A 27,968-nucleotide genomic window follows, 5' to 3' on the forward strand; every position below is an offset into this window, starting at 1 on the left:
TTTGCTTCGGGCTCAGTATATTTTTGATTATGCTTATTGTCGATAATCTTTTCCTCATGTCGTATTGATAAACTGTTAAATCTGAAACTATGTCGTATTAAACTGTCGAAGCTTCGAGAAGCTGTTAATGGCGGCGCAAGCCCCACAACAAGATTTCGGCCTGTGTTTCGTTTAAACTCTTTTTGTTTGTGGTTTTGAAACTCTGAACTTAAGCTGTCGAAGCTTTAAAAAGGGGTTGTAATGGCGTCGCCTGTCCGGACCTTTTTTATTTGAACCCTTGTCTTTATGAATTTTACTTTGTGGATTTGAGGTTGGTTATTGATATTGGGTGTGGCTGTGAAGCTTGCACTGTTCATTAATGGCGTCTTCGCGATTTGGTGCAGGGTGAGTGGTCGGTATGGGTGCTGTCGGGGGTATGGGTGAAGTGGATTGATTAAACTGTGATTGGGATGGGTTGTTGGGGATGGGGTAGCTAGTGTAGGGTGTGTGAGTGCTGGAGATAGGTGCTGGTGGAAGCTTGAAGCAAGGCGTTAATGGCGGCGCGATGGAGTTTTGGGGCAGCCAGGGTTTGGAGTTTTTATGGTACCAAAGTGTTGGGTTTTTCATCACGAGTCAAACCGCTAGAATGGAAATTGGAGGAGGAGGAGAATATGGTGGTGGCTCGTGGTGGAAGAAGCTGGTGAGCTGAGGGAGATGAGGAAGACGACTGTTGCTGTGGTTGGGCCTTGGGCCGAACCAATTAGTTACTTGGGCCGGTTTAAATTTTTGGGCTTTAGTTTTAGTTGTTGGCCGTGCCAGACCAGTTTTGTTAAGTTTGGACTAGTTCTATTGGTTTTGTTGGGGTCAAAAATCTATTTTTGTTTTTGGGCGGTTTTTATATTTGTTGTTGGGCCGGCTCACATTAGCTTTCTTTGAACCGGTTTTTTCTATTTTTTGTTTTGGGCTTGGTCCATATGTTTTAAAGTGGGTCAGGTTGATTCACTAGGCCATTTTAGACTTTTGGGGTTGGGTTTTGAGGTTTGGGTTTGGGCTTGGCTAGTTGGGTCCGAACCATTTCCTTAGTCATGAGCCCATGAGCCATGCACCTTGACCTTAGCCATGAACCACGGCTATGATCCTGAACCTGTTGAACATGGAAACGACAGTTTGATTTTGACAATGACAGGTTGACTTTGACATTGACTTTGACATTGACCGTTGACCGTTGACTGTGGAATGTTGACTTTTTCCAGATTTTCACATATGTAAGAATATGGACAAAGGTAGTAATAAAATATTGTCAAAATTTGTATAACCATGTTTGTCATTATCTAATTAAGATTGACATGAGTAGTGTGTAAAGCATATAAATATTGGCACGTAACAAGAGGGGAATTCTTATAAGACTTAGATATATACGTTTTTATGATAATTAAACTACATACGAACTTAGATTCATGGACTTTAGTTTTGGGCTTTTTGATAGTTGATCAGTTTGACTTGACTTGTGATTTGGACTCGAATAATTATGCGAGATATTTGGACATGAGTTGTTCTTTCTTTTTAAAGTCGTTTCATTTTGATATTTGGTGGAATAGACTTATATTTTGATTAATTATATACTATTTATATTGTGCACAAATGGAAATAATGCATGCCTTTGATGGTGACTTGAGTTCACATAAATATATTGAACGAATACATTACATGATTGATTATTATTATGAGTTACTACTTAAATGAATGGTAGTATTTATGGAGGCTTGAGATATTCCATATGGTGTAGTGCAATATATGATTGGCACGTGAAATAATAAGTTTCGAGATTTGATATAGAGATACTTGGATAGCGTGCAATGAATAGTATTGGCACGTGATAATGTAGATTGTATTATAACGAGAAACGTTGAGCTTTAGTACAATTAAGAATACTGGCATGAGATAGAACAAGAATTATTATTGAGATATTTCCAAATATGGTGGCTTAGTGCAATAATTTATTTGGCACGTGATAGAATAAAATGGTTATAAGATATTAAGGTATGACACCTGAATAAATTACGTAACGAAAATCCTAGAACCTAGCTACCACAACTCATGTGATTTGGCCTTAGTGATGGGCGTATGTGATATGATTGGCCCTTCTGGCGTTTTAGTGAATCTGAATGGCCCTTCGGGCGTAACTAATGTGATTGGCCCTTCTGGCGTTTCAGTGAATCTGAATGGCCCTTCTGGCGTAGCCGAATAGTGGCTTGATTATTCCGTTCGCAAAATTAGAACGAGATGCACGATATTTTATGCCGAATAGTGGCAGTACTTACATAATGGCTTTCGTGTGAGGGTTACCTGGTGTGTGGCATCCCGCTCAGGGTAGTTACGTACGGAGTGGTTCATTATGTGAGGGGAGGCATGTGGATGTACATGTTCGGCGTTGGGAAGCAATTGTGGTAGCCAGGGAAACTGGGTAAGACATAGATACGACGTGATTTTAGGGACACACAAAGAAAGCCTTAAATAATATAATTATGGTAATGTGTTGGTTAATGATATATCTTTAAAGATATGATTGTATATAGTTTTGCAGAAGGGTGGGTCAAACTAATTACTTGTGCAAAGACGACCCCCCCCCCCTCTGTAATTGAGCATGAAATGCGGTAAGTATAGAATATGCTTGGCTGGTTATTAGTTTAGTTAGAACCTAAGGCGCCTCGGTAGAGGAACTAATTGCATTAGTATTATTGTTGGGAAGCTAAAGCGCCTCAAGGAAGGAACTACATGCCTTATTTATTATGTGTATGGTTTGTTGTGTGGTTGGTGGGGAAGTTACTACCAAAATGATGGAGGAACTAACGCCTTTATTTATTAGGGTATATATATGTATAAATATAATTTATATTTTAGGGCTACTCACACCAAAGATTGTTTATAATCTCAACCGATTTGCATGTTTGCTTATCGGGTGTGTTCATTAAATGAACATAGTTGATAAGTCTTGATAGGTTTCTTGTTGAAGAAGGTTGGTTCTTTGCTTGTGGTTTTGCGTTAGCGTCGCATTTCAAGATAGGTTTTGTTTTCCCTTGAGGTGATATAGATTTTCAGTTGAGACAATGTTATTTGTATTTTCATTTGTAATTTTAAATAAAGAGTTGTTGAAAGGAGATTTGTAACTTAATCAGATTTGTGAATTTTTGTAATGAAGAGAACATCATATGGATCAGGACAACCTATATTTGATGGGTCAGGTGCGCTGCTATCGAAATAAGTACTGCCACAAAAAATTAGATACTATAAAGAAAGAGCCGTTCTCTAAAAACTTTTTATGTGCTAATTTGAAATAAGACCTGAATCGCCTGATAAAGAAGCCTAAATCGGAATAACGTTAAGGAACGCTGGGGATAGACGAGAGACAGTAGAGTTAGTTAGCCGGTGAAGGAGGTCTATTATGCTCTACTGGTGAATGTTGGATAAGTTTCCGAGGTCCGAACCCCTTTCTCTGACGATGGTTTGCATAACAATGAATATCCATACCCCGTAGCAGTGAAGGCTGATGATCGATCCAATGCTGGAACACACGAAGCGAGGGAAGTAGATTGCCTGGGTCGGAGTCAGAAGCTTCCATTGAGTAAGAGAAAGAGGTTCCTGTATCGGACTTTGATGGGTGAAGGGCAGAGGGAGTTCCTCTTGTATTGTATGCATGTATATACACTGCCCGCTGCAAGCTAGCAAGGACGAGCAGTTGTCTTTATACACTATTACTTTAAGTATTTATATAAAGACAAAGCCAGCTAAAAGAAGGGAGTCCTTAGCCGGTAATCAATCAATACTAGAGTGGTTATGAGAAAGGGAGTGAAGAATGCGAGTTGTAAGTACTCCGGTAGGAAAAAAAGCAAGCAAAGAAGAAAACACTTTTTTTCAGTAAACTGAGTGCAAAAGGGCACTTTAAAAAGGGTTTATCTAAGGAATGTAAAGCATACAAACCTATCCATATGGATGAGCAATCTGGTTTAATATGATTAGATAAGGGTGCCAAACTGAACTTCAATAGAAAAAATGAGTCAAGCACACCAATTAGCAAATTGTGATTCAATCAAAACTGGGCTCTCGCCCCCTCTCCCCTAGCCCCTCTCCTCTACGGAAGTCCTCTTCAAGCAATCTTTCACTCGGTCGACCAAGACAGAATCTGCCCTACCTCACAAGCTGGAGACGCGACGACGGAACGAAGAACGAAACTTTCCACTAAGTGATTGATTGCTTACCTAAGATCTGCCAGCTATTGGAATAGGCCACCCATCTTAGCCACCTTCTTTTGAAGGAGCAAGCCCGCAAGTCTTGTTGTTGTGGAAATTCCCTCAAATAGAGAAGCATATCAACTATTTCGACAAAAGACTTGCAACTATAGTATATGATGGCCTAAGGATGGGCCTTTGGGAGGCTGCAGTTAGAATGACAAGTCACTCTTTCGATTTTATGCATGCAGAAAGACGATATATGGGTAAATGAAATAGACTATTGAGGACTCTGGCCTATCATTTATAGGATCTATTGTCCGACTACCAATTCAATTTAAACTTACACTAAGCATCTCATATTATTTCACTTTGATTCTTTCTTCATCAACTCCAATCTTTGCTTGACAGCTTTGAAAGGTCGTCCCCGACCCGCTTCCCTCGCTAGAAGGGTTGTCCACAAAGGGGCAAGTCCCAATGTCAACAAAAAGGGTAAGAATAGTGCAAACTAACACTCTATTATTCGGGCAAGAATGCAAGCTGGGTTGCCATTGACAGGAGATAGATTTCGCGTAAAACCAGCTATCCGATTGATGAAGAAGAAGGAAAATGGAACGATTCCTGAAGTGAATAAACAGACTTTGTCGATCTACTCTCTTATGGCGAAGAAAGAAAGAACTCATATTCCTAAACGACTTCACGCGGGGGACAAAGCCTTTCTGACTGAACTTTCACTTTAGCACTATCATCTGAGAAGTCGAGGCTTACCAAGTCGTGACCCCCCAGCAGCTATACAATCCGAATCTACCAGTACCTCCTCCCCGGTACCGGGAAGCAGCGATAGTAGACTACTCTGCACTCTTTGGGTAAAGGGCGGTAGAATGATTTTGAGAATAAGAAGTTTACCCTATTTTGTATCCAATTTGAACTCCTGGCCGTATAGCATACGAAGCAAAGTCTAACTAAAGGTCGTGCCTTCGGCCCTGGCTCCATACATAGAATGATTATCATTAGAGGGCTCGTTGAACTCATCAAAGGCCCAGAGATTGTAGAAGTCATGAGCACCGGACAAGTCATTGCGTCTAGAACTCGCAAAGTAGATCTGCAAGACGTCTCGAAGCATATTACAGATAAGAGTCTTTTGTGTACTTGTCTTTCTTCTTTCTTGGAGATTGCGTGTCAATGAAATTGGCCCCTTAAAGGCAAAACTGCTGCTATTGAGGTCGTCTGAGAAAGGGCTTGAAGGGAATTTCCAAACGAAGAAACCGGCGGAAGAGAGGGAGGCACCTCCTCCATATGCAATGTGTTTAATAATGCACAAAAATTCCTACAGACTTTTCGTCAATCCGTCTCACGCCAGATATCACTTCAAAATCAGATAAGATCCGACTGCAACGCGGGATCTTAGTCGGTTCTATACTATATATACCGCAAGCCTTGGCTCTAAGGCTCTGAGCTCTACTTTCATTGATAATCAGAGCAAGAGAAAAATGTAGAAGAAGATTTGAATGAAAACTATTTTAAACCTAGAACTTGACTCTTTGGTTGAGAAGAGAGTTGAGCTCTAAGAAGAACCAGCAGCAGCTGTCAGTGAGCCCTAAAAGATAGACCACTCCCATGAATCCCTCGCCCAGAGACTGAAGTGAATTGTGTATTTTGTGCCTCGCCCTGAAAGCCCCTCAGGAAGGGAGTTCCGTCCTTTTAGTACGGAAGGCAGTTCCGACCAAGAAAGACTTTTGGTTTTAAAAAGCATGTCTTTTCTTGAATCACAGTGTGGATTTCTGGTAGATATGCTCCTTTCTTTAGGATTGACCATTTCCCTCCTTGGCGCCTATCTATTCATAGTAGGGCCTGAGAGCCTCTTTTTCAGGAATGGACGTTAGTGGATCGACAAATGATTGCTGAGTCCAAACAAAGATCATCAAGAGGAGGCTTGCCGGCTTTCAATTCCGCAGAAGTGAGGGAAAAAAGCTATTTGAATGAAAAAAGACGGGAGGTCATCAAGGGCGTAATCGTGAAGCTTCCCATGGAACTTATAGGATGATTCTTTCGTGGAGGCGAAGATGCAATCTGAGATGTAAGGCGTGCAACAGCCTGAGCTTCTGAGATAGCGTTCACAGCGGAAATCTCCTCTCCTGGTCCGTTAGCATCATCTTTGCCTAATCAATCGTCCCGTGCGGATTAACACCTAAGAGGACGTTTCTACCCATGCTTGAAAGCCCTTAATCCCGTCCTAGATTCCGTTTCTCCTTCGACGGAGAAAGATTATACCTACGCTTACCTCTCCTTTTGGCTTTGCCCGACCCTACTTCTGCTTCGACCCTTGACTTCCATACTGATTGATTTCCCTAATTCACTTCTGAACTAAACTCGAATAGAACTACTACAAGGACAGCGTCGATGAAAAAACGGAACCTGAGCGAGAGTCTCCGGACTGGGCAGCAGGGACTGGCCCTCGTACACGGGGATGCCATAGTAATATTACTCATTACATTTTCTTATACCCTAAAGAGTGCATTGTCTAATCTACCCTCGACTAAAAGTACAACATAACGCTCTCTCAACTCCCCCTCAAGCTTCCGCATAGATATATATCATGCCCAGCTTGGATGCAATGTGGCTCATATGATCTCTCCCAAGAGCTTTAGTAAAGATGTCAGCCAACTGGTCTTCAGACTTCACATATGGAGTATAAATTCTATATTTTTCATGGCTATCTTTTCACGAACGTATGTCTCTAATAATAAGGTAAGGCGACTTTGTTCGCTCATGGAAACCCGGATTAGAGGCAATGTGAGTTGCTGCTTGATTATCACAGAACATTCTCATAGGATGCCTCAACTCCAAGCTCACTTAGTAAGGTTTTCAGCCAAATAAGCTCACAAGCAGTGTGAGCCATTGCTCTATACTCTTACGCACTCGACCGTCGCGACAACCGTTTGCTTCTTTACTCTTCCACGTCACAAGATTTCCACCTAAAAATTAGCAAGATCCAGTCGTAGACCTCCTATCCGTCGGTGAGCGGCCCAATCCGCATCTTCATAGGCAGAAACAAGAAGATGTCTATTAGAGGCATATCAAATACCTTTGCCATGAGACGACTTAAGATACCGCGCAGAATTCTCGTACGCCTTCAAGATGAGGGATACGTGGAGAGTGCATAAATTGACTAAGGACACCAACCGCATATGCAAGATCCGTCCGGTGATAGTCAAGTAGATAAGTCTACCCACGAAGTCTTCTATACATACGGGATCCTGTAGGAGCTCTCCCCGATCGGAACAAAGACGATGATTTTGTTCCTTCGGGTATCGCCGGGCTTTGCTCCCAAAAACAAGTCTCCTTCAAAAGATCAACAACATACTAACTCGGGAAAGATAGATCCCCTTTTGAGTAGGCAACTTCTATTCCTAGGAAGTAAAAATAGTTCCCGGATCCTTGATCTCAAACGCCTTTACCGATCTACGACCACCCTTTCCCGACAAGTTGAACAATTTGTTATCCCGCGTTCTCGCCTTGTTTTATCAATCTCCGCCGAGCGGGCTACCCCTCGCCTCGACGCATGTGTATGAAATCGATAGGTGTTTGTTGCATTGGTCTTCAATTAGTCAATGGCTTAGTTGTTCAAGCAGATCCCTAACCTTCGTAGCGGTGGGTTGTTGCCGTTGCCCTGGAACTACATAATGAATTCCATCCGCCTCCTTCGATCTTGATTCTAAGGGTTGTTACCCGGCCGTTTTCCCACCAGAGGTCGAAAGCAACTAAAGTTCCTAGATATGGGTTCTTTCCCCGGTAAGCTCGATATCTAGTCAATCATCGCGGGGAAGCTATTGCACTCACCAACCATATGAGGTGGCCCCATAGCACGAAAATTCAGCCAATAAGTGAATGACTTTCAGCCCTTCCTTCGCCCGGTAGTGAGCTTGCTAGATCTGAATCAACTTCATATGGGACTGATATGCTCCTATTCCCGCAGATATCTTTGGCGATATATAGCGAAAAAGGGAAACTTCGATAAGATACAATCGCTACTGTCTTTGGTTCTTCATCCGATATGATGGATCTACCACCCCGGCTTCTATTGCCTCGCTACTTGAGGGTATGAACCCCCGATCTAGGCGGGGTGATGGCTTTGATCTATAGGCTATGGAACTCCCACGGGGACTTTTGGCTTTAGACCTCCCCCGAAAGAGAGTCTCCTCGCACAAGAGATTCTATTAGGTTGACCGGCTACATGATTCTATCTATCAACCGGTCCTCACCTCTCAACATCCGAAAGAAATCTTTCTCTTGAGGCACGTAGATCGAATTGAATCTCGACCGGGTCCAAAGAAAGTAGAGTCAAAGGTAGCGTGATGATGATAAACACAAAGTCGGTCTTTCTCTTCATTCATCTCTTTTCATTCGATCTCAAAGAAGAAAGTGGTTTCTTGTCACCCGGCTTGAGATTGATTCTCGAAAGAGCCTTTCTAGAAGTGAAGGCGAATTTGACTTCCATTTTATAATAGATTTCAAATTAACGTTGTCTTGTCCGAGACTGAGTTCGATCGTCGCGAGAGTTGCATTCGATCATGCGACACTACGGCTATTCCTATGATGAGTCTTAGAAGACCGAAATGCCATTAAATTAAAGTTCCACCGAGCTCGCTCTTAGTCTCATAATAAACCCCGAACAGCTCGTCCAATTGCTTCCTCCATTTTGCAAGCTCGGATGGTGCCATGCGATAGGGTGCTCTAGCTGGCGGTTTGGCTCGAGCACCACTCGATCTCATGATCGACATCTCGACGATGGCGGCAAAGACTTGGGGAGCTCCTTGGACATAACATCTTGGAACTTATCAAAAACTTGAAGTATAGACTCGGGATAGGGCCCCGATCAGCATCATTGGGGCTCTCTCTTAGTGTGGCTACATAGGTGGGGTTCGCCTTTAGTTTCCGTCGTCTCGCGAATCTATTGGTTTAATCGAAATAAGGAAGGGCTTCCGTTAGGATGCGGAGTGGAACCTCTTTGCGAGCCTTTGAATATTTCGTGATAGCTATCATGGGTTGAAAAGGGACGGGGCAAGGATATACCCTAAAAACCCCGACCGATAGACTCTTCTTGTTCGTGTAGTTGAAGATTTAGTGACTTTGCCAAATGAACCATATCCATACGAAAATGATGATATCGATACCACCCGCCGCCTCTTGTGATTAGCTCCTCAGCGTGCGCTCCGCCATGGAAATGAGTCCTTCGTTAAGCTCTCATCATTGGTCGGGTTCCCCTCACTCAATAAGAGGGATAATGAAGAGTGTGTCCCGTGAGGATGAAGTACCTTAAACTCATGCACATACTCTCTCCCGTGGGATTAAGCGATTTCGGGCTTAACCGAGAACACATACCCTATGAGATTGGATACGGGACCTCAACATAAGATAATAGAGGAAAAAGGGTCTAAATGACTTTCCGACCGATGATTATTAACATCCGTGCTTTTCGGGCATCATTCATTATATGATAAATGAATTGGAGGCATTTCAAGGCAACATATAGATTCTTCTCGAGGGCGTGAGTAGCCCGATTCGATAAATGAGACTCTCGATTATGGCATCTGTTGCACATCCTCCCTTTGCACTATGTCACGAGTCAAGAGAAGTTAAAGCGATTAGATTCAAGTGATTAGAAAAAATAAGAAGTAAGTCTTGTTCGAAAGCGTCTAGAGATAGCCACCGGTTACACCTAGTAAGGCACTCTTGGGCGATGCTTTCTTCTCTTTTGACTCTTTACGCACAAGAGCGACTATGAAATGACGCGATTGAATCTGAATCCAAGAGATTCGCTATACGCTATAAAAGCGATATTAATTAGATAAGAGAAAAACAATCAACATCAGCTAACATAACGGGTTGCTAAGCGTTTGACCCTCTTGCTTTCGGCCTCACGTTCCCGGGCCTACTAAAGTAGTGTAGTCACTTGCTCCGTAGTGCGCTATAGTAGCTATAGAAGTATAGTATGTCAATGAAAGCCGTAGGGGCACGCCGTAGCTAAACTATGGCTACACCGACGAATTTTAGATCCAAGTATGAAACGTCAAACTAGAAATAACCGTTTAAACCATTAATCTGTCTTTCCTTCCGTCCCCTACGGGATATCTTGTTACGGCTTAACCCCATAGAGAGCCAATCAATCCTACCCTCGTCAACCGCATCCCTCGCGTTGACCCGAAAAAAAGGGTTTCGTCATGCATCCGATTGTAGGGAGGGTTCCCAATGCGATGATCGTGTATTGGCCAAAGCGGGTGTGTTCGAGGGCGTGACAGTTTTCATTTAATGGGATAGGAAAGATAACAACTCATCATCCCGTAGACAATGAGCTGTTATCTATGACCTAGTTCCATCAATAATCTATAGACAATGAGCTGTTATACAACCCATCATCCTCTAAATGTACAAACTTCTCCTGCTGGATCAGGGCGGTCGGCCGGTGCTCCTTTCTCAAACCAGAACAACTCTGAACGTTAGGGAAGATAAGGGAAGACCATCTGAGCGAACCGACCGAGGGGACTTTACTTATCCGAACCGAACCCTTTTATTAACTCCGAGGTAGAGTCACGCCATGGTAAGGCGTAAGTCATCGGTTCAAATCCCCACGGGGTCGCCCTGCGAGGCCAGAGTGGGCTCAGCGGTCAGCCCCCATTCGAATTACGTTAGGGGGTCTTTCGCTTTTGCCAGATCTAGAGAGATACTACGAGTCTTCCGTCCCAGATTCCATCGCCGCGGCCTCCAGCGGATCACAAAGGTTCTTCACCTTAATACAGTAACAAGAAAGCAACTACCCCGCTTCAGGCCATGTTGTTCAGTCTCCAGGCACTGACGCTTACTTGCGGTCGCATGTTCATTAACTTCCCTCAAAGTAAGCCATGCCTTTCTTGGGTCTGTAAAGCCTCCGGGGCGCATCTCATCAGCTACAGACACTATGCATGCATAGCCCTACCACAATCAGACCAGAACAACAAGAAAATAGCTTCTTACTCGCCACATCCTCCGGTTCACCTTCCGCACCACTCAAAATTATCCAACATTCCTGGCCCATCAAGAAGCCCTTCAATTTTATTACTATTCATTTTTTCTTATATCCTCACTAGTGTTAGGCATATTCTCTCGACTTTTCTCGTATAGAAACTCTAGCTTCAATAAGCTGTTTTTTGATAGGGACCCACTGCCCACTTCCCTACCCCCCCGTAGCCGCAATGGCACGGGGCCTCATTTTAGGCTTCTTCTTTCTATTCTTTAAAGTGATACTTATCTAACTCGCTGTCCAAAATGTTCTTGTTCTTAATATCATCTAGGATTCTACAAGCCTTCTTTAAGGAAGGGGAATCCTCTTGTGCAACCAGATCTGCTGTGAGATTCGTAAGGCCATCAATGCAATCCCCGCCTAAAAGGGCTAGAATTTTTCGGGCTTTTCCGTGGGAGACGGGACGCCCTTTTTGTTTTTTCATTTCCGATCTCAAGTGATCGAGGGCTCTCACATAGAGAGCCCAATAAGGCGTATTATGCCCCTACCCTTTCCATCCTCTGCAGGGTCGGGAGGAGCGTTGTTCTTGGAAGACGATGCCCCAACATGAATCCTCTCCATAAAAAGAAGAAAAGGAAGAACATAACCAAATGATTGTTTCGCCAATGATGGATTCCTAGCCACAGAATGGATCAAAGAACTAAAGACGTTTCCAATACCTACAGCAGCTCCCGCTGAAGCAATTGTAGCAGCTCCGGCACCTATGAATTTAGCTTCCTCTAACATTAACGAAATGAGAAAAAAGTACTTTTTTCTTCTTGTTCCTCAATCTTCGGAGACTGCGGCGTTGTATTATTACAAGTTCTATGTTTCGGTTTTGAACATTTTTGTGAATATGACCTTCGCTTACGCCCGGAATGCAAGAAAATAGATTTAGTCGGTCGATGGTGCGTAGGCTGCCCGGGTTCCCTTTTTTTTTCAAAAACAATGGGTTCTATTACGATGCCGCCCCAGCTATACTGAAACCTTATTCCGAATCCCGAGGATCCTGAAGACAGATTCACAGTATAAACCTTGTGGAGCATACGTAAATAGAAAAAGAATTAGATATACAAATAAAGGGCAACAAGGACAAAAAGAAAGCAAAAAAGAAGTTTAAAATAAGAAAATATTTATTCATGAAGAAGAAAATAAAAAATCTTGTGAGATCCCATCTAGAACAAGAAGAAAAAAGCAACGTTTTACTTGCATGTGTTAAGCAAGTAGCAAGTTGAACTCAAAAGAAGAGTTTTCTTGGGCTTTGCAGTGGTAGAACCTGGTGAACCTACTCCTTTCTTGAATTTCTTCTCTTATGATATGATTTTAGCTGACTTGCACGCGCTCCTTACCCCTTAAGTCTCGTTTCCGTTTCTTAGTAGTATTGTACTGTATAAACGAGACTCAAAAAAACGAATTCGATTCTTCTCTTCTTTAGTAGTTCAGTTTAAAAAGTAGAATCACCAAATGGAGTCTTCTCAGTTGCAAGTGCTCACTAAAACATCAGGTCAAAAACCAGCTTGGTGCAAGTTTCTTTGGAGAATTGGAGTGCTAAAATACTACCAAGAACAAAGGGCATTGGCTGGAAGATTATGAATGGGGCCATGAGAACAGATGAAAAACTCAGAGATATGCACTTTCACATGGTGTCAAGATGCAGTATTTGTCTATGCAGTGAAGAGACCAAAGACCACATTCTTTTCCAGTGTCCACTAGCTAAAAGAGCCTGGCTGTTTGTCTCTAAAATCTTCCAGAATAACCTGCAGATCAATCATATTAATGATGTACTGCAACAGTGCAAGCACTCAAGCTCATTAATATTGGATATGTGGAAGGCTGCCTCCATCACTTGTCTGGTCAGTTTATGGAAGAACAGAAATCAAGTCATGTATGACAACAAGAAGACCAATTATGGAGAGATATGCTACCAAATCAGAAGAGCAACTATCAGAGCACATAACAGATCAAGAGGACACACGAACAACTCTGTTCAGGACCTTTCTCTGCTGCACTCACTGAAGCTACAGCCAAAACTGAGAAGAGCTCCACAAATGTTTGAATGCTATTGGGCTACTCCATCTCCAGGCATGATAAAAGTTAATGCAGATGGGTGCTCTAGAGGCAACCCAGGAAGAGCTGGATGGGGAACAGTTTTTAGAAACAGTAATGGTGAACTCTTGGGTGTACTTGCAGGTGGACTGGGAGTGTGCACTAATTACATAGCTGAGAATTATGCAATTGTGGAAGGGGTCACTAAAGGCATTGAGCTAGGCTGGAAGATCATTTGGGTGGAGTCAGACTCTACTTCAGTGGTCAAGGCATTCCAAGAGAACAAGATGCACTGGAAAGTAAGAAATGCATGGAATCAAGCCAAAGCAAAGGCTGAATGGATAAATGTTACCTCCACATGGAGGGAAACAAACTTGGGTGCGGACAGCGCCTCAAAGCATGGTGCAAACATGGCAAAGGGAACCAGGATGTGGTGGAACACAAGACCAGGCTTCATGCACAGACTTGAGAACCAACACACAACCTATTATAGATTTCTAAATAAAATCCTTTTTTGTAATTCTTGTAAAAGATAGAAAAGCACATATGAGGCTTACTATCTTACTTCTTATCATCTTTATTTTCCAGATGCAATTTACCAAGTCGAAGCAACGGGATTTCAAAAAAAAAAAACACTGGGGGCAAAAAGGAGGGGAAAGCATATCCGTCACATGGGGCAACAAACGACAAGGGTTCGCCCGGCATGCCTGGTACTGGCGGCATCCGACCCAAGTCACGAGACGCCCCTCTTTACCAATGTACACCGTTCAGTCCTTACCAATTTCCTTACGCACATGGGAACAGTCTATCCCAACCCTCATATAAACTTCACAAGTTACATTCCAACTGAACTCTCGGTCCCAAACGCCTGCACCACAATCACCAGCGCACCCCACGGATCCTGAAGCCAATCAGAGGGGACCCGGGGCAACCGCTGATGACCAAGGTGAGGCCACCTTAAATAGCCCATCTTGAGAGGCACAATGGGAGCTTCCTGCCAGTGGGTAACCCAAGCCTTACCGGAGTTATAAGGAGACGCTTAACCACACTAGAGAGCTTTTTCATTTTCCATAGGTCCAACCCTGTCTTGTGTGACTGCGTGTGCTTGTTAGATTGCTTGGGGTTCTATGTTGGGCCCACTCTTTTTCACCTTAGGAAAATTTACTTATAGTATAGGCTGTGTTTCTGGGCCCTATGATGGACCTTTAGAATAAATAGGGAAGGGCTTTAGCCCAATTGGTCGAGACCTTCGAATAGAGCCTAGTGTTGGTGTGTAAGTGCATGGTCAAGTTGTAGGCTCTTCCATTGGTTGTGGGCTTTGAATTAAGCCCGATGTGTGAGACTTAGGATCCAATACGACTTCAGCCCATAAGGATTATGACTAGACCCAAGTTATAGCAGTGTTCTAAAAAGCATGATAAAAGTTAATCACCAAATGGTGCTCTAGTGGCAAGGAGAAGCTTTTAGAAACAATGGTGAACTCTTGGGTGTTTGGGGGGAGGCATTGTAATATATATAGTAATATACTGGCATATATTCCAAGAAAAATAAAGAAAATCATTTACCATAATTCAAAAATAAACACAAACAAAAATATTTATTACAAAATGTGTAATAGTTGAAGAATATTGACTTCATATAAAAACATACTCTTTTATTCTGTGACATAATTTACATTAGACTTAAGTATTTTAAACTCATTTAAATCTTAAGCCCACATGTTTATTTTTTCGACATTTAATCATTTAAAAAAAAAAAGGATCGGACCGCCTAGAGGCCGCTAGACCCTTTGCCAATGTACACCGGATTCTTAATCGGTCCGCCCTAGACCCATAATCCAATTCATCCCATTTTAAACGAGGGCTGGCCCGAGACCCTAGAGACCTTCCCCGCTTTAAGGCCGCTATTTTTTAGAAACAGTGAGTTATAGCAATTGTGCAATTCTAAGCCATTTCGAGAGTCATTGGACCCCACGGAGCGGTTTATGGATTCAACCCATCCCATCTTTTCTGGGCCTTGAATTAAGCCCAATCTGTGGTTTTGTCATACAATACAATAGGATCCAATTTGTTTGGACTCGTTAGGTTTGGCCCATTACCTTGAGTGAGGCCTAACGTGTACACCTCTTGTCATGAAGATGTGATCTTATCCACCGATGGGTCTTGTTCTAAGCCCAATCCTCTCGTCTTAGGGTAGGATATCCATAAACCTTAAATCACGGGAACTTCTCCTTTTTGAATTCACTCTTGATCTGGAGTCAATAGATCCAGTGCGATTAACAATCTTGCCCTCACTCGTTATCAAATCCCTGCAGGAAAGGCTATGCTAGAACGTGCCGTCTTATGCAATCCTCACCTCTTCGCTTACCTTAATGCTCGATTTTGCTTACACCTATCACGGCTTACCGCTACCATGAATACCCCACGTTGACTAGCTTTGTCTTGCTTACCTCCCATTAGCTATAAGTAACCCCCGTCCTGCAGCTTAACCCCCAGTGACCCCCATGCAACAGTGCGTTAGGTTCATTTTGGTCGGGAGTGAAGTGCCAACTGACTATGTTGAGCCTTTCCTCTAGCCGCAAGTAAGAGGGAAGGACAGCCTTCTGCGGGTGAAGGCACTTTGGGAAACCTTAAAACTAGGCCTTTAGTGGCTTAGACTCCCGGGGATATTCCGGCATCATGGTCGAACCAGAGGATAGAAAGAGTGGCTAGTTTCTGGCCGGTCGGACCTCCGTCCCATGGATTGTAGGAATTGGTTCCCAATTGATATGAGTCAAAGTGGATGTGGGTAGCTCGATCGATCGCATGGCTTCGATTGCCCCTCATGTTGTTGATCGGCAAGGCGGAACGACGAGACGATAGTGCGCGTAGGCTTGCTTCTTTGTTGATTCGAAATTTTTATTGGTTTTTAATTATCCGCGTATTTATATTGATTATGGGTTTTTGGGAGTTGAGAGTATGTCACACCTCGAAGATCGAAGAGTCGGGAATAAATATTGTTTTTCCGAATTCTGTCGAAATTCGGGGTGTGACAGTTTGGTATAGGAGCATTTGGTTAGCTTAGACTTAGGTGAGTCTAAGTGATTCTCGGATCGTGGTTTATGGGTAGTGTTTAGAAAGTATTATTTTCAAAACTATTTTCGCTAATTATTTTATTTTTATAAAGAAAAGAAAAGAGATACAGTAATAAAGAGAGTCAATATTTTTTCGTGATTTGTTTATAAGTGTAATGTGTATATTTATATTAGTTACTCTTGTGGAGTGCATATGAAATGCTTTTATTTTTCCTTATCATATGAGGAGTGGTTATATGTGTAATATGTTAATTATTAACGGATTTGATAAAAATGATGTGTGTTGCTATAATATTGTTTTATTGTTGGTGTTCATTTTCACATGGAGTATGGATTAAGTATGACACCCTATTTGTGAACTTTGTATTTGAGGGTTATATTATTTTTCAAGAAACAATGAGATATTTTAATCTATATTGAATGTTCTGTATTAACTGATGACTTTGTAACGTACTAAGTAATGAACTAATTGCCTCGGTGTTGGAGGAACTATCTCGCCTCGCTCGTACACTTTAATGGATGAATAATATTTTAAAGTATAAGCAATTAATTTGTTAGATTAGTTAGAAATGGAAAGAAAAATAAATAAAATATACGTGTATTTCTTTTGAGATGTGTATACTTGCATATACACGCTTTCTTATATTATTGTATATAGATGAACTATTACCGTGTGTATATGATAATAATATTGTTCTGCCAACATGATATGTGTACAATTGTTTTTCTAAGGTCACGTTATTAATGATTAATTAAAATAGTTGTGGTAATCGGTGGTCATAAACCATATTGGAAGTTCTGTGAAGGATGTTTTAATATAATGTGGATTTTATTTCAACAACAAACGGATTTTTATTTTTGTTTTATAAGTGTGTTTCGTGCCTATAAATTATGACATGATGGATTATTATTGTTACATTCGTTTCACATTGATTTTTGCATATTTGAGTATTCTTAAAACATATGCCTTGATTTATTGTTCATAAATATGATATTGAGAATATAACTTGTTGTGGGTGATATATTAGAAGTGGGTTTGTATTATCTTAAATTTTTTAAAATTCGTGTTATATGGTAGCAAGTCTTATTTTAATTGTCATTGTATATGGAGATTAATTTTTGAATCTTTTCACCGTTTAAAATAATTAGTAATAATAATAATAGCAATGAACGTCGAGAATTTCTTCTCAATTGTTTTGTTTCAATCTATATAATTTTGAGGGATGGATATGAAAAAAATTATTATCTTTTTGAATACGTGTTATATTTTATCCAGTCGCATTCCTGAATTAGGATTTGATAGTCGTTCTAAATTTAATATTTCCGATTTCTATAGCTATATATGATTCATTTTTGTTTTGCTGAAATGAGAGTATTATAGATTTGATTGTTTATCTTCCTCTCGTGTTGATGAATCATAGTTGCATGAAGTTGAGTTAGAGTTCCTTAATAATTTGTTTAACAATGCAAGTAAATAATATTTGTAGATACAATAAAATAATAAAATAAAATGGTTTCTGATAGCATGACTAAAGTAAATATAAAGTTTTATTCTAGTATCAATGACATGAGTGATTTTTATTTTAAGTGTATTAGGGCACTAATTTTTTCTTTGGTGCATGATAATGAAAGACTCCATAATGTTTTATGTAGGGATGAACTTACCCCATATTATTGATTAGTTTAAGTAGAATATAATTTTTTTTCATAGAGATTGCTACGTGTCAAGAAACTACATGCTAATGAGAAACAATATATTTGCCTTGTGTTTAAGTGACAGTAATAATTTGTTTTAATATAGACAATTAAACTATGATAGATTTTGTAGTGGCATGAGGACATATATTATGGAATTATTTAAAAATAATTAATACCAACGTTATCATATTTAAGTTTAATCTCAGTACATTCTTGTGTAGGTTCTAAGTTAATAACCAACGTTATTTGTTCGTATAGATTACTTTACTTTCGAATCTCGAGACGAGATTCTTTTTGAGATAATGTATAGTAGAATTTATGCATATTTAAAAAATACATATTTATTTATTAATTAATTAATTTAATTATTTATTTAAAATTCGCTGGATTGGATTTGGGATATGTGGGCCTAATTTCTGGGCCCGAGTCTGTATTGGGCTTAGGTTTCAAACCCAAGTATATATTCATATTTTTCTAGATAATAGGGTTTGGAAGATAAAAATAAAATAAAAAAATGGAGGCGGAGATAAAAGCTCGTTGGCTAGAGCGTTGGAGCGCGACGATTCGGACTAGGAGGGATTCGTTGAGCTGTTAATTAAGGTGAGTGGTTATATTTTTAAATTTTCACCGAATCTACGGTACTGTCAGAGTTTTGCTTCGGGCTCGGTATATTTTTGGTTATGCTTACTGTCGATAATCTTTTCCTCATGTTGTATTGATAAATTGTTAAATATGAAACTATGTCATATTAAACTGTCGAAGCTTCGAGAAGCTGTTAATGGCGACGCAAGCCCCACAGCAAGATTTTGGCCTGTGTTTCGTTTAAACTCTTTTTGTTTGTGGTTTCGAAACTCTGAACTTAAGCTGTCGAAGCTTTAAAAAGGGGCTGTAATGGCATCGCCTGTCGGACCTTTTTTATTTGAACCATTGTCTTTATGAATTTTACTTTGTGGATTTGAGGTTGGTTATTGATATTGGGTGTGGCTGTGAAGCTTGCACTGTTCATTAATGGCGTCTTCGCGATTTGGTGGAGGGTGAGTGGTCAGTATGGGTGCTGTCGGGGGTATGGATGAAGTGGATTGATTAAATTGTGATTGGGATGGGTTGTTGGTGATGGGGTAGCTAGTGTAGGGTGTGTGAGTGCTGGAGATGGGTGCTGGTGGAAGCTTGAAGCAAGCGTTAATGGCGGTGCGATGGAGTTTTGGGGCAGCCAAGGGTTTGGAGTTTTATGGTACCAAAGTGTTGGGTTTTTCATCACGAGTCAAACCACTAGAATGGAAATTGGAGGAGGAGGAGAATACGGTGGTGGCTGGTGGTGGAAGAAGCTGGTGAGATGAGGAAGACGACTGTTGCTGTGGTTGGGCCTTGGGCCAGTTTAAATTTTTGGGCTTTAGTTTTAGTTGTTGGGCCGGACCAGTTTTGTTAAGTTTGGACCAATTCTATTGGTTTTGTTGGGGCCAAAAATCTATTTTAGTTTTGGGCCGGTTTTTATATTTGTTGTTGGGCCTGCTCACATTAGCTTTCTTTGGACAAGTTTTTTCTATTTTTTGTTTTGGGCTTGGTCCATATGTTTTAAAGTGGGTCAGGTTGATTCACTAGGCCAGTTTAGACTTTTGGGGTCGGGTTTTGAGGTTTGGGTTTGGGCTTGGCTAGTTGGGTCCGAACCATTTCCTTAGTCATGAGCCCATGAGCCATGCACCTTGACCTTAGCCATGAACCATGGCTATGACCCTGGACCTGTTGAACATGGAAACGACAGTTTGACAATGACAGGTTGACTTTGACATTGACCGTTGACCGGTGAATGTGGAATGTTGATTTTTTCCAGATTTTCACATATGTAAGAATATGGACAAAGGTAGTAATAAAATATTGTCAAAATTTGTATAACCTTATTTGTCATTATCTAATTAAGATTGATGTGAGTAGTGTGTAAATCATATAAATATTAGCATGTAACAAGAGGGGAATTCTTATAATACTTAGATATACACGTTTTTATGATAATTAAACTACATACGGACTTAGATTCATGTACTTTAGTTTTGGGCTTTTTGATGGTTGATCAGTTTGACTTGACTTGTGATTTGGACTCGAATAATTATGCGTGATATTTGAACTTGAGTTGTTCTTTCTTTTTAAAGTTGTTTCATTTTGATATTTGGTGGAATGGACTTATATTTTGATTATTTATATACTATTTATATTGTGCACAAATGGAAATAATGCGTGCATTTGATGGTGACTTGAGTTCACATAAATAAATTGAACGAATACATTACATGATTGATTACTATTATAAGTTGCTACTTAAATTAATGGTAGTATTTATGAAGGCTTGAGATATTCCATATGGTGTAGTGCAATATATGATTGGCACGTAAAATAATAAGTTTCGAGATTTAATATAGAGATACTTGAATAGCGTGCAATGAATAGTATTGGCACGTGATAATGTGGATTGTATTATAACGAGAAACGTTGAACTTTAGTACAATTAAGAATACTGGCATGAGATAGAACAAGAATTATTATTGAGATATTTCCAAATATGGTGGCTTAGTGCAATAATTTATTTGGCACGTGATAGAGTGAAATGGTTATGAGATACTAAGGTATGACACCTGAATAAATTACGTAACGAAAATCCTAGAACCAAGCTACCACAACTCATGTGATTTGGCCTTAGTGATGGGCGTATGTGATATGATTGACCCTTCTGGCGTTTCAGTGAATCTGAATGGCCCCTCGGGCATAAGTAATTTGATTGGCCCTTCTAGCGTTTCAGTGAATCTGAATGGCCCTTCTGGCGTAGCCCAATAGTGGCAGTACTTACATAATGGCTTTCGTGTGAGGGTTACCTGGTGTGCGGCATCCCGCCGGGGGGGTAGTTACATCTGGTGGTTCATTATGTGAGGGGAGGCATGTGGATGTACATGTTCGGCATTGGGAAGCGATTGTGGTAGCTAGGGAAACTAGGTAAGACATAGATACGACGTGATTTCAGGGACACACAAAGAAAGTCTTAAATAATATAATTATGGTAATGTGTTGGTTAATGATATATCTTTAAAGATATGATTGTATATAGTTTTGCAGAAGGGTGGGTCAAACTAATTACTTGTGCAAAGACGACCCCCCCCCCCTCTGTAATTGAGCATGAAATGCGGTAAGTATAGAATATGCTTGGCTGGTTATTAGTTTAGTTAGAACCTAAGGCGCCTCGGTAGAGGAACTAATTGCCTTAGTATTATTGTTGGGAAGCTAAGGCGCCTCAAGGGAGGAACTACATGCCTTATTTATTATGTGTATGGTTTGTTGTGTGGTTGGTGGGAAGTTACGGCGCCTCAGTGGATGAACTAACTGCCTTATTTATTGGGTATATATATGTATAAGTATAATTTATATTTTATGGCTACTCACACCAGCATTGTTTATAATGCTGACCCGATTTGCATGTTTGCTTATCGGGTGTGTTCATTAAATGAACATAGTTGATAAGTCTTGACAGGTTTAATGTTGAAGAAGGTTGGTTGCTGCTTGTGGTTTGTGTTAGCGATGCATTTCAAGGTAGGTTTTGTTTTCTCTTGAGGTGATATAGATTTTCAGTTGAGACAATGTTATTTGTATTTTTATTTGTAATTTTAAATAAAGAGTTGTTGAAAGGAGATTTGTAACTTAATCAAATTTGCGAATTTTTGTAATGAAGAGAACTTTTGTTGATTCGAAATTTTTATTGGTTTTTAATTATCCGCATATTTAAATTGATTATGGGCTTTTGGGAGTTGAAAGTGCGTCACACCTCGAAAATCGAAGAGTCGGGAACAAATATTGTATTTCCGAATTCTGTCGAAATTTGGGGTGTGACCGTTCCAAGCCGAATTGCCTACTCTCTAGACACATACACACACACATTTCGATGGCCTCGAGATGAAGGGGCCTTTCTTCGATAAAAAATCAATGGTGCTGATGTTTGCAAAGCCAGTCAACGATGTTTGGTCCTTTTTTATAATTCTTTTGAAAAAAGTGATTTAATCAGGCACTCATCAAATTGCATTGGGCAACCTCCGGCCTAAGCCCCACAACTAAGTCCAACAATAATAGCCCAATACACCCCCCACCTCAACGGATACTAGCTACCCTTCTTTTCAAACCTTTTGTAGCCAGTATCATCTCTCTCGCGAGACTGAACCCCAAACAAAAAAAAAAAAAAAAAAATACTTTGAGTTATGTCGTGTTCATACTTCGAGTGTTGAGTTGTGAATCAACAATGAGAATTGAAGTTGGCGACTTCACCCAATTTGAGTCGTGTCCTATTTGAGTATATACTCAAACTTGGTTGGGTTGATTAAACTTGATTAGGTTGATTAAATTTGATTGGGTGGAAGATTGGGTTGATTAAACTTGATGATTTCAAACTTGATGTTTTTTTTTAGTTTAGGTAGAAGATTGGGTTGATTAAACTTGAGTTCGAGTTTGCCAAACCTTGATGAAGTCGTTTTCGAGTTTGGGTTGATTAAGTGGAAGTTGATTTTTAAAATGAACATCGTGACAAACAAACCAAATTTTTTAAGTCTAAACGATCTAGCCATGTCGCCCAAGAGAGTCTCTAAACGGCCCCGCTATGTCATCCTGGAGATTGCCCAAACAACCCCACCATGTCATCCTGGAGACTGCCCAAACGACCCCGCCATATCGTCTAGCAAAAAACCAAGAGTTTTGTCTCAAACGACACGCACAGACCACTTGAGTGTACACTCAAACTACATGGTGAGGTCATTTGAGTGTACGTTAAAACTACATGGTGAGGTCATTTGAGTGTACACTCAAATGACATGGCAACACTGTTTGAGTGTACACTCAAACGAGCTGAGGGATTCGTTATGGTAAGGCCGGTTGGATTGGTTGTTGGGCCTGGGCTTTGATGAAAAACTTGTAATATGGCAAATTTATAATATATATATATATATTTTTTTTTAGGGTTGCCCAATCCAATTTGATGAGTGCACAATACAAGACATCAAAGACCATTAATACTAAGTAGTTGAGAATGCTCCCAGGCACCCACGTCAGCCCCCCTTTTTTCTCTGAGACTGACACATCAGATTTTTTATAAAAAAAGGAATTCTACGCCCTTTTTTACCGATTTCAATTGTTCGTAGCCCAAAATAGTTAAAAAGCTCTTTATATACTCTTTTTTCAATTCTACAAAACACTCCCAACTCTCTAAAAAAAAATTCTCTTCAAACCCTCTCTTATTCTTCTCTTCTTCCAATTTCAATTGTTCGTAGCCCAAAATAGTTAAAAAGCTCTTTCTATACTCTTTTTTCAATTCTACAAAACACTCCCAACTCTCTAAAAAAAAATTCTCTTCAAACCCTCTCTCTTATTCTTCTCTTCTTCCAAAATTAAACGAGTGTCTTCAGTGGCTCAGCCTCTTCAGAATGCCGATGAGCTTATCGAGTCCGTGGAGACATTCATATTTGATTGCGATGGTCGTTTTTCTATATTCTATATAGTTACTAATTTTATCTAAGGTAATTTGGAATTTAGTCTGGTGATGATCATCATGTTTGGCATGCAAGGGTTATATGGAAAGGCGATAGTCTGATCGATGGAGTGCCCCAAACTCTTGATATGCTTCGTTCCAAGGCACAATGGAATTCTCTCTCTCTCCCCCAATAATACTCTGGAAGAATTTTTTTTTTCTCCTTTTCTTTCTTCAGGGCAAGAGATTAGTATTTGTTACAAACAACTCCACCAAATCTAGGAAACAATACGGAAAAACTGTAACCAAGAACCTAAGACCTTGAACAGATCAGATCCTCTGAAACCTATAAATCAAAGCCACACCTAGCCACTGTCACTGAATTTGTTCTATAATATATATTTTTTTCCTTTTCTTTGGCGGACATATAGGTCTACGTAATTGGTGAGGATGGCATATTGAAAGAGCTTGAACTTGCAGGATTTCAGTATCTTGGTGGTCCGGTATATATCTATTTTGCTAATAAAAGCATAAATGTTTTTCGAATATATTAACAATAGCATGTATTTTAGATCAGAAAGTGGCATCGTGATTTAGTCTTCTATTCTACCTTGCCTACAATAGGATGATTGGACCTTCTCGAAATAAAGAATTTAGCATGGTTGATGCAGTTCTGAAGTTGCTATAAAGTTAGCAGCCAAACAAACTTTGGAATTCCCTGTTACTGAGGCAAGTACTTCCTGTAGCCCATTCCTTATGCATCTCCTTGCTCTTTTCATTTGTGACTTATTATGTTGATCTCTTAGACCTCTCACTGCCATCTTAATTTGAGTCATATAATATCAGCGGGCTATGTATCTTATTAGGCTCCCCTGAATATGTCGCAGATTAAACTCTCTGTTCTTCTCTCAACTGAAGGAAGCGACCAATACAGAGAGTATGACAAAGAAAAAGAATGGGGAAGATTCAGCCTGTAGCCAGAAATATGGGGTTCCAAGTTACGGCGCTGCTTGGGCTCCAACAAACAACATCTTCGACAAGCAGAAATCGATGGAGAACGATGAACAAGATTCGGAGTTGAGTAGTTCGTGGTTAGTTTTCTGTGGGGGTGGTGGAGAAGGTCGAAGTGGAATTCCAAATTAAACTTTTGCTAGATCAATTCGATTCCAATTCTCTCTCCCCAAATCCGGTAAGTTATTTATGATGAATTTGCGCCTCACATGTGGTTTTACCGTTTTAACTTGCAAAATTGGATGAATCTTTTGTTCAAATTGCTTGGTGTTTTGAATCCAATGTGTGTGTAATGTGATTAATAATTGAATTATGATTGTGGGATGTTTTTTAGCTCTGTTTCTTTATTCGTATACCGTATAGAATGGCAGTCCATCCATCCTGGGGGAGATGGTGTTATCTGTTCATTTCCTAAAAGTTGCAGATCCAAATGACCTATATTTATCCGCATATTCTTATGTACAATATAGTTTGGAAGTAAAATTTATGAGAGGAGAATTATTAGTAACAACGCTTTCAATATTATCAAGGTTCGTTTTTCTTCTAGCGGCTATGGCAGCTGCACTTATTTACTCTCCACCTGATTACGCTACAGAGAAGGACGACACCAACACCAAAAAACCAACAAGTGATTTAAAGGTAACAATTTTTTCCTCTCTCTTTCGGATTTACAAAATTTCTCTCTTTTTTTTAGTTATATTAATTTAACCCGATGTCGTAACTAGGGTTTGTATTCTTGTTTTGGGTGAATTGGGGAATCGTTTTAGTCTCACTTTGCATTTATGATGTGTTAACTTCAGGTTGTCGTTTTAGTTGTATAGATTGGGCGAAATCAGGTTCCACTTTTAGAAAACGTCTCGAAGTGGTCTAGCAAATGGAAATGACAAACCTTCTCTATTGGAAAACTTTCATATGGTTTGGTTTAGCATGTAAGCTAAAAAGTGAGTTAGGAATATTAAGAGAGTTTCTTGGTTTGCTTGGTTTTCCCACTTTTTCACCAAGTCATCCACAAACATTTGCATGAGTATGACCAACACACCAAAAATCCTACAAAGTGAAAATCTACCAAGAATCCCAAGTCCAAATAGTTAATACAATATATAATAGACGAAGAAGGAACACTTCACCGATGAAGAAATGCCCCCACAGTAATTTCAACCGACCTTTTATATGTATCTTATTTTTTCAACAAGATTACTAGAAGAATAACTTATAGAAAGAAACTTTAAGAAAGGCGCACACATGAAGTTTGGAAGAACAAACAAAGCATCTCTGTGTACATAAAGGAACATGTTGTCACTGTGTTATGGCCTATGGGTACAATTTGCCATCAAAATATACACAATAATTAAACCAAAGGGCATTCGTAGAAAATTCCAGTGTTGCTATACCACCTTGATTCCACAATATGATAGAGTAATGTCAAAATTAAACTATAGCTCACGCCTAGTTTTAGGAACTGTTTGCGTAACAATAAGAAAAAAGGAAAAAATAAAAAAAAACCTTTCGGTCAAAACTCAAAACCACACCCCCCATCTTTACCAAAAAAAACTATTTATCTTCTCTCCTCCTGACTCAAGAACCCCTTGATTTCAAATTACACGCTCAGGATTTCAATGGATCGCAGTGAAGAACTCATATTCTTATTAGGATGGTATGACGGGAATTCATTTCTATCTGCTGTGGATTGTTATTCACCTTCTAAAGAGATTTGCAGGTAACTATTGTGCAGCTATACTTATCTATACAGCAAACTTTTATTTTATTTTTCATCAACTCATAATGAATTGAAATTTTGGCTTTGTAGGATGATGACCGGATTGACGGAAGAATCAAATAGATTCAAAGTGAGTACTTCTCTTTCCTTAATTATTGTCTTTATTTTTCTCTCTCTTTTTGTTTTAGAAGCAGAGGGCAATGTTTTGTTGAATAATATGATACTCTTATGCAGCTAAAAGCGGCCGGGAGTAAAACAGTTGTTTTGGTTGGATCGATGGGTGGGACTAATCCTAATCATCCTTTGAGCGGCATTGGTAATCTTGCGAATATCTTGGTAGGTGATTCATTTGTACTTCGAAAGGTACATCTTTTGCTTTGTTTGATAGCTATGCTTTTCTAAGTTTGAAATTCCAAGTGGTATGCGAAATATTGGCTCGGATATCCTTAGACACCCTGTGTTTACTCCACCTATAAATATGGAGTGGTTTTCATTTAGATATGAAAAACCTTATTTTAGTTTTTATAATGAAGATATAAAATAGAATTGAAAGGATTGTGTACACTAAATGTCACAGTCCGATTTTCTAAACAATTAAAAAAATAATGAATATTTGAAATATAAATATCTCAAACATCACTATGTTCAATTGTCTAAAAACCCAGGCTATGACGGGGTGGATACAACACATGTCAAAACCTAAAACCCACATCATAAAGAATCTTAACAACAAAAATAATCTCCAAAATTCTCTTTATTACTTTATGAAAGTCTATCTTCCATCCAAAAATCATCAATATAACATTCTAAGAATAATAAGTCTTCAACATCGTATTCTAATTCCATAATGAATATGAAACTACATTATTACATACTTCCAAAAAGATCAGACCTAATAAAAGAAAACTAACGGACTGCTCTAGGCAAGAATCCCAAATCAAACGCCGCGGTTCCACTGCCTTCCACCTATGTTCCCAAGAACACACCCACGTTGCCAAAACAAAGGAAACATGGGTCAGCAAAATGGAATTTGCTGGTATGAGTAGACTAACCACATATAACCATTATCATACTTTAATTATCAAACTATCACTTTAAATTTTCCCATAACTTAATCATTCTCAGCTTGGAAGACAGGTAGTTCCGTCATTTCAACCGGCATAGTTTCTTCCCAAGCAAAACTTCCATTATATTAACTCATTCTAATAACTCGTTTTTAATATCTAAATCATTGAATTAAAACTTACCGATATCCACTGCTGTATAAGGGTAGGACTGCGTCCCTGCACAAAATGTTATTAAGTCCTACCCTCCTGCAAAAGAAAGTTAGAACTTCTATATAACATATGTAGATATTATATTAGGTATTCAAAAGTAACCCAAACACTCGTATAATCAAATCAATATCTCTTATCAACTAATCAATTACTTTTCTTATACACATATTTCATAACCTATGTGCCTTAGGTCATTCCCGCCACATTTAAGGAATATCTAACTCTACATTCCCGTACACTCAAGGAATACAACTAACCCGCAAGGCGAATACCTTAGTTCCTCTCTAGGGCAGTCCAAAGAATCTGGTCATTCATGGCACATTCAATGAATACCCGGGTCATTCATGGCACATTCAATGAATACCCATATTTTAACGCTAACGGGCCATTTATGACACATTCAATAAATGCCCACCT

At 39.8% G+C, this 27,968-nt stretch overlaps 2 protein-coding genes and 1 long non-coding RNA gene across 9 annotated transcripts in view; 2 read left to right on the forward strand and 1 right to left on the reverse strand.

The window, feature by feature from the left end:
• LOC147520135 (acyl-CoA 5-desaturase AL21-like) overlaps positions 1-27,968 on the forward strand; it is a 106,340-nt gene that overhangs the window by 56,731 nt on the left and 21,641 nt on the right. The window lies entirely within an intron of this gene.
• LOC147520141 (ATP synthase subunit C family protein) lies at positions 11,483-11,988 on the reverse strand. Its single transcript, XM_086594928.1, has one exon. It carries the CDS (start codon positions 11,986-11,988, stop codon positions 11,713-11,715), a length of 276 nt encoding a protein of 91 aa, XP_086451054.1. The 3' UTR covers positions 11,483-11,712.
• On the forward strand, positions 23,867-25,218 carry LOC147520142 (uncharacterized). The gene is made up of 3 exons (XR_015214380.1): positions 23,867-24,275; positions 24,434-24,735; positions 25,088-25,218. It is a non-coding gene; the product is annotated as an uncharacterized LOC147520142 (long non-coding RNA).

This window comes from Coptis chinensis, chromosome 2 (genome assembly GCF_015680905.1).
Source record: "Coptis chinensis isolate HL-2020 chromosome 2, ASM1568090v1, whole genome shotgun sequence".
Taxonomy (NCBI): domain Eukaryota; kingdom Viridiplantae; phylum Streptophyta; class Magnoliopsida; order Ranunculales; family Ranunculaceae; genus Coptis; species Coptis chinensis.

Bases quoted from the DNA above. Each gene is read 5' to 3' on its own strand.
- LOC147520141 (XM_086594928.1), bottom strand. From the start codon at position 11,988: ATGTTAGAGGAAGCTAAATTCATAGGTGCCGGAGCTGCTACAATTGCT.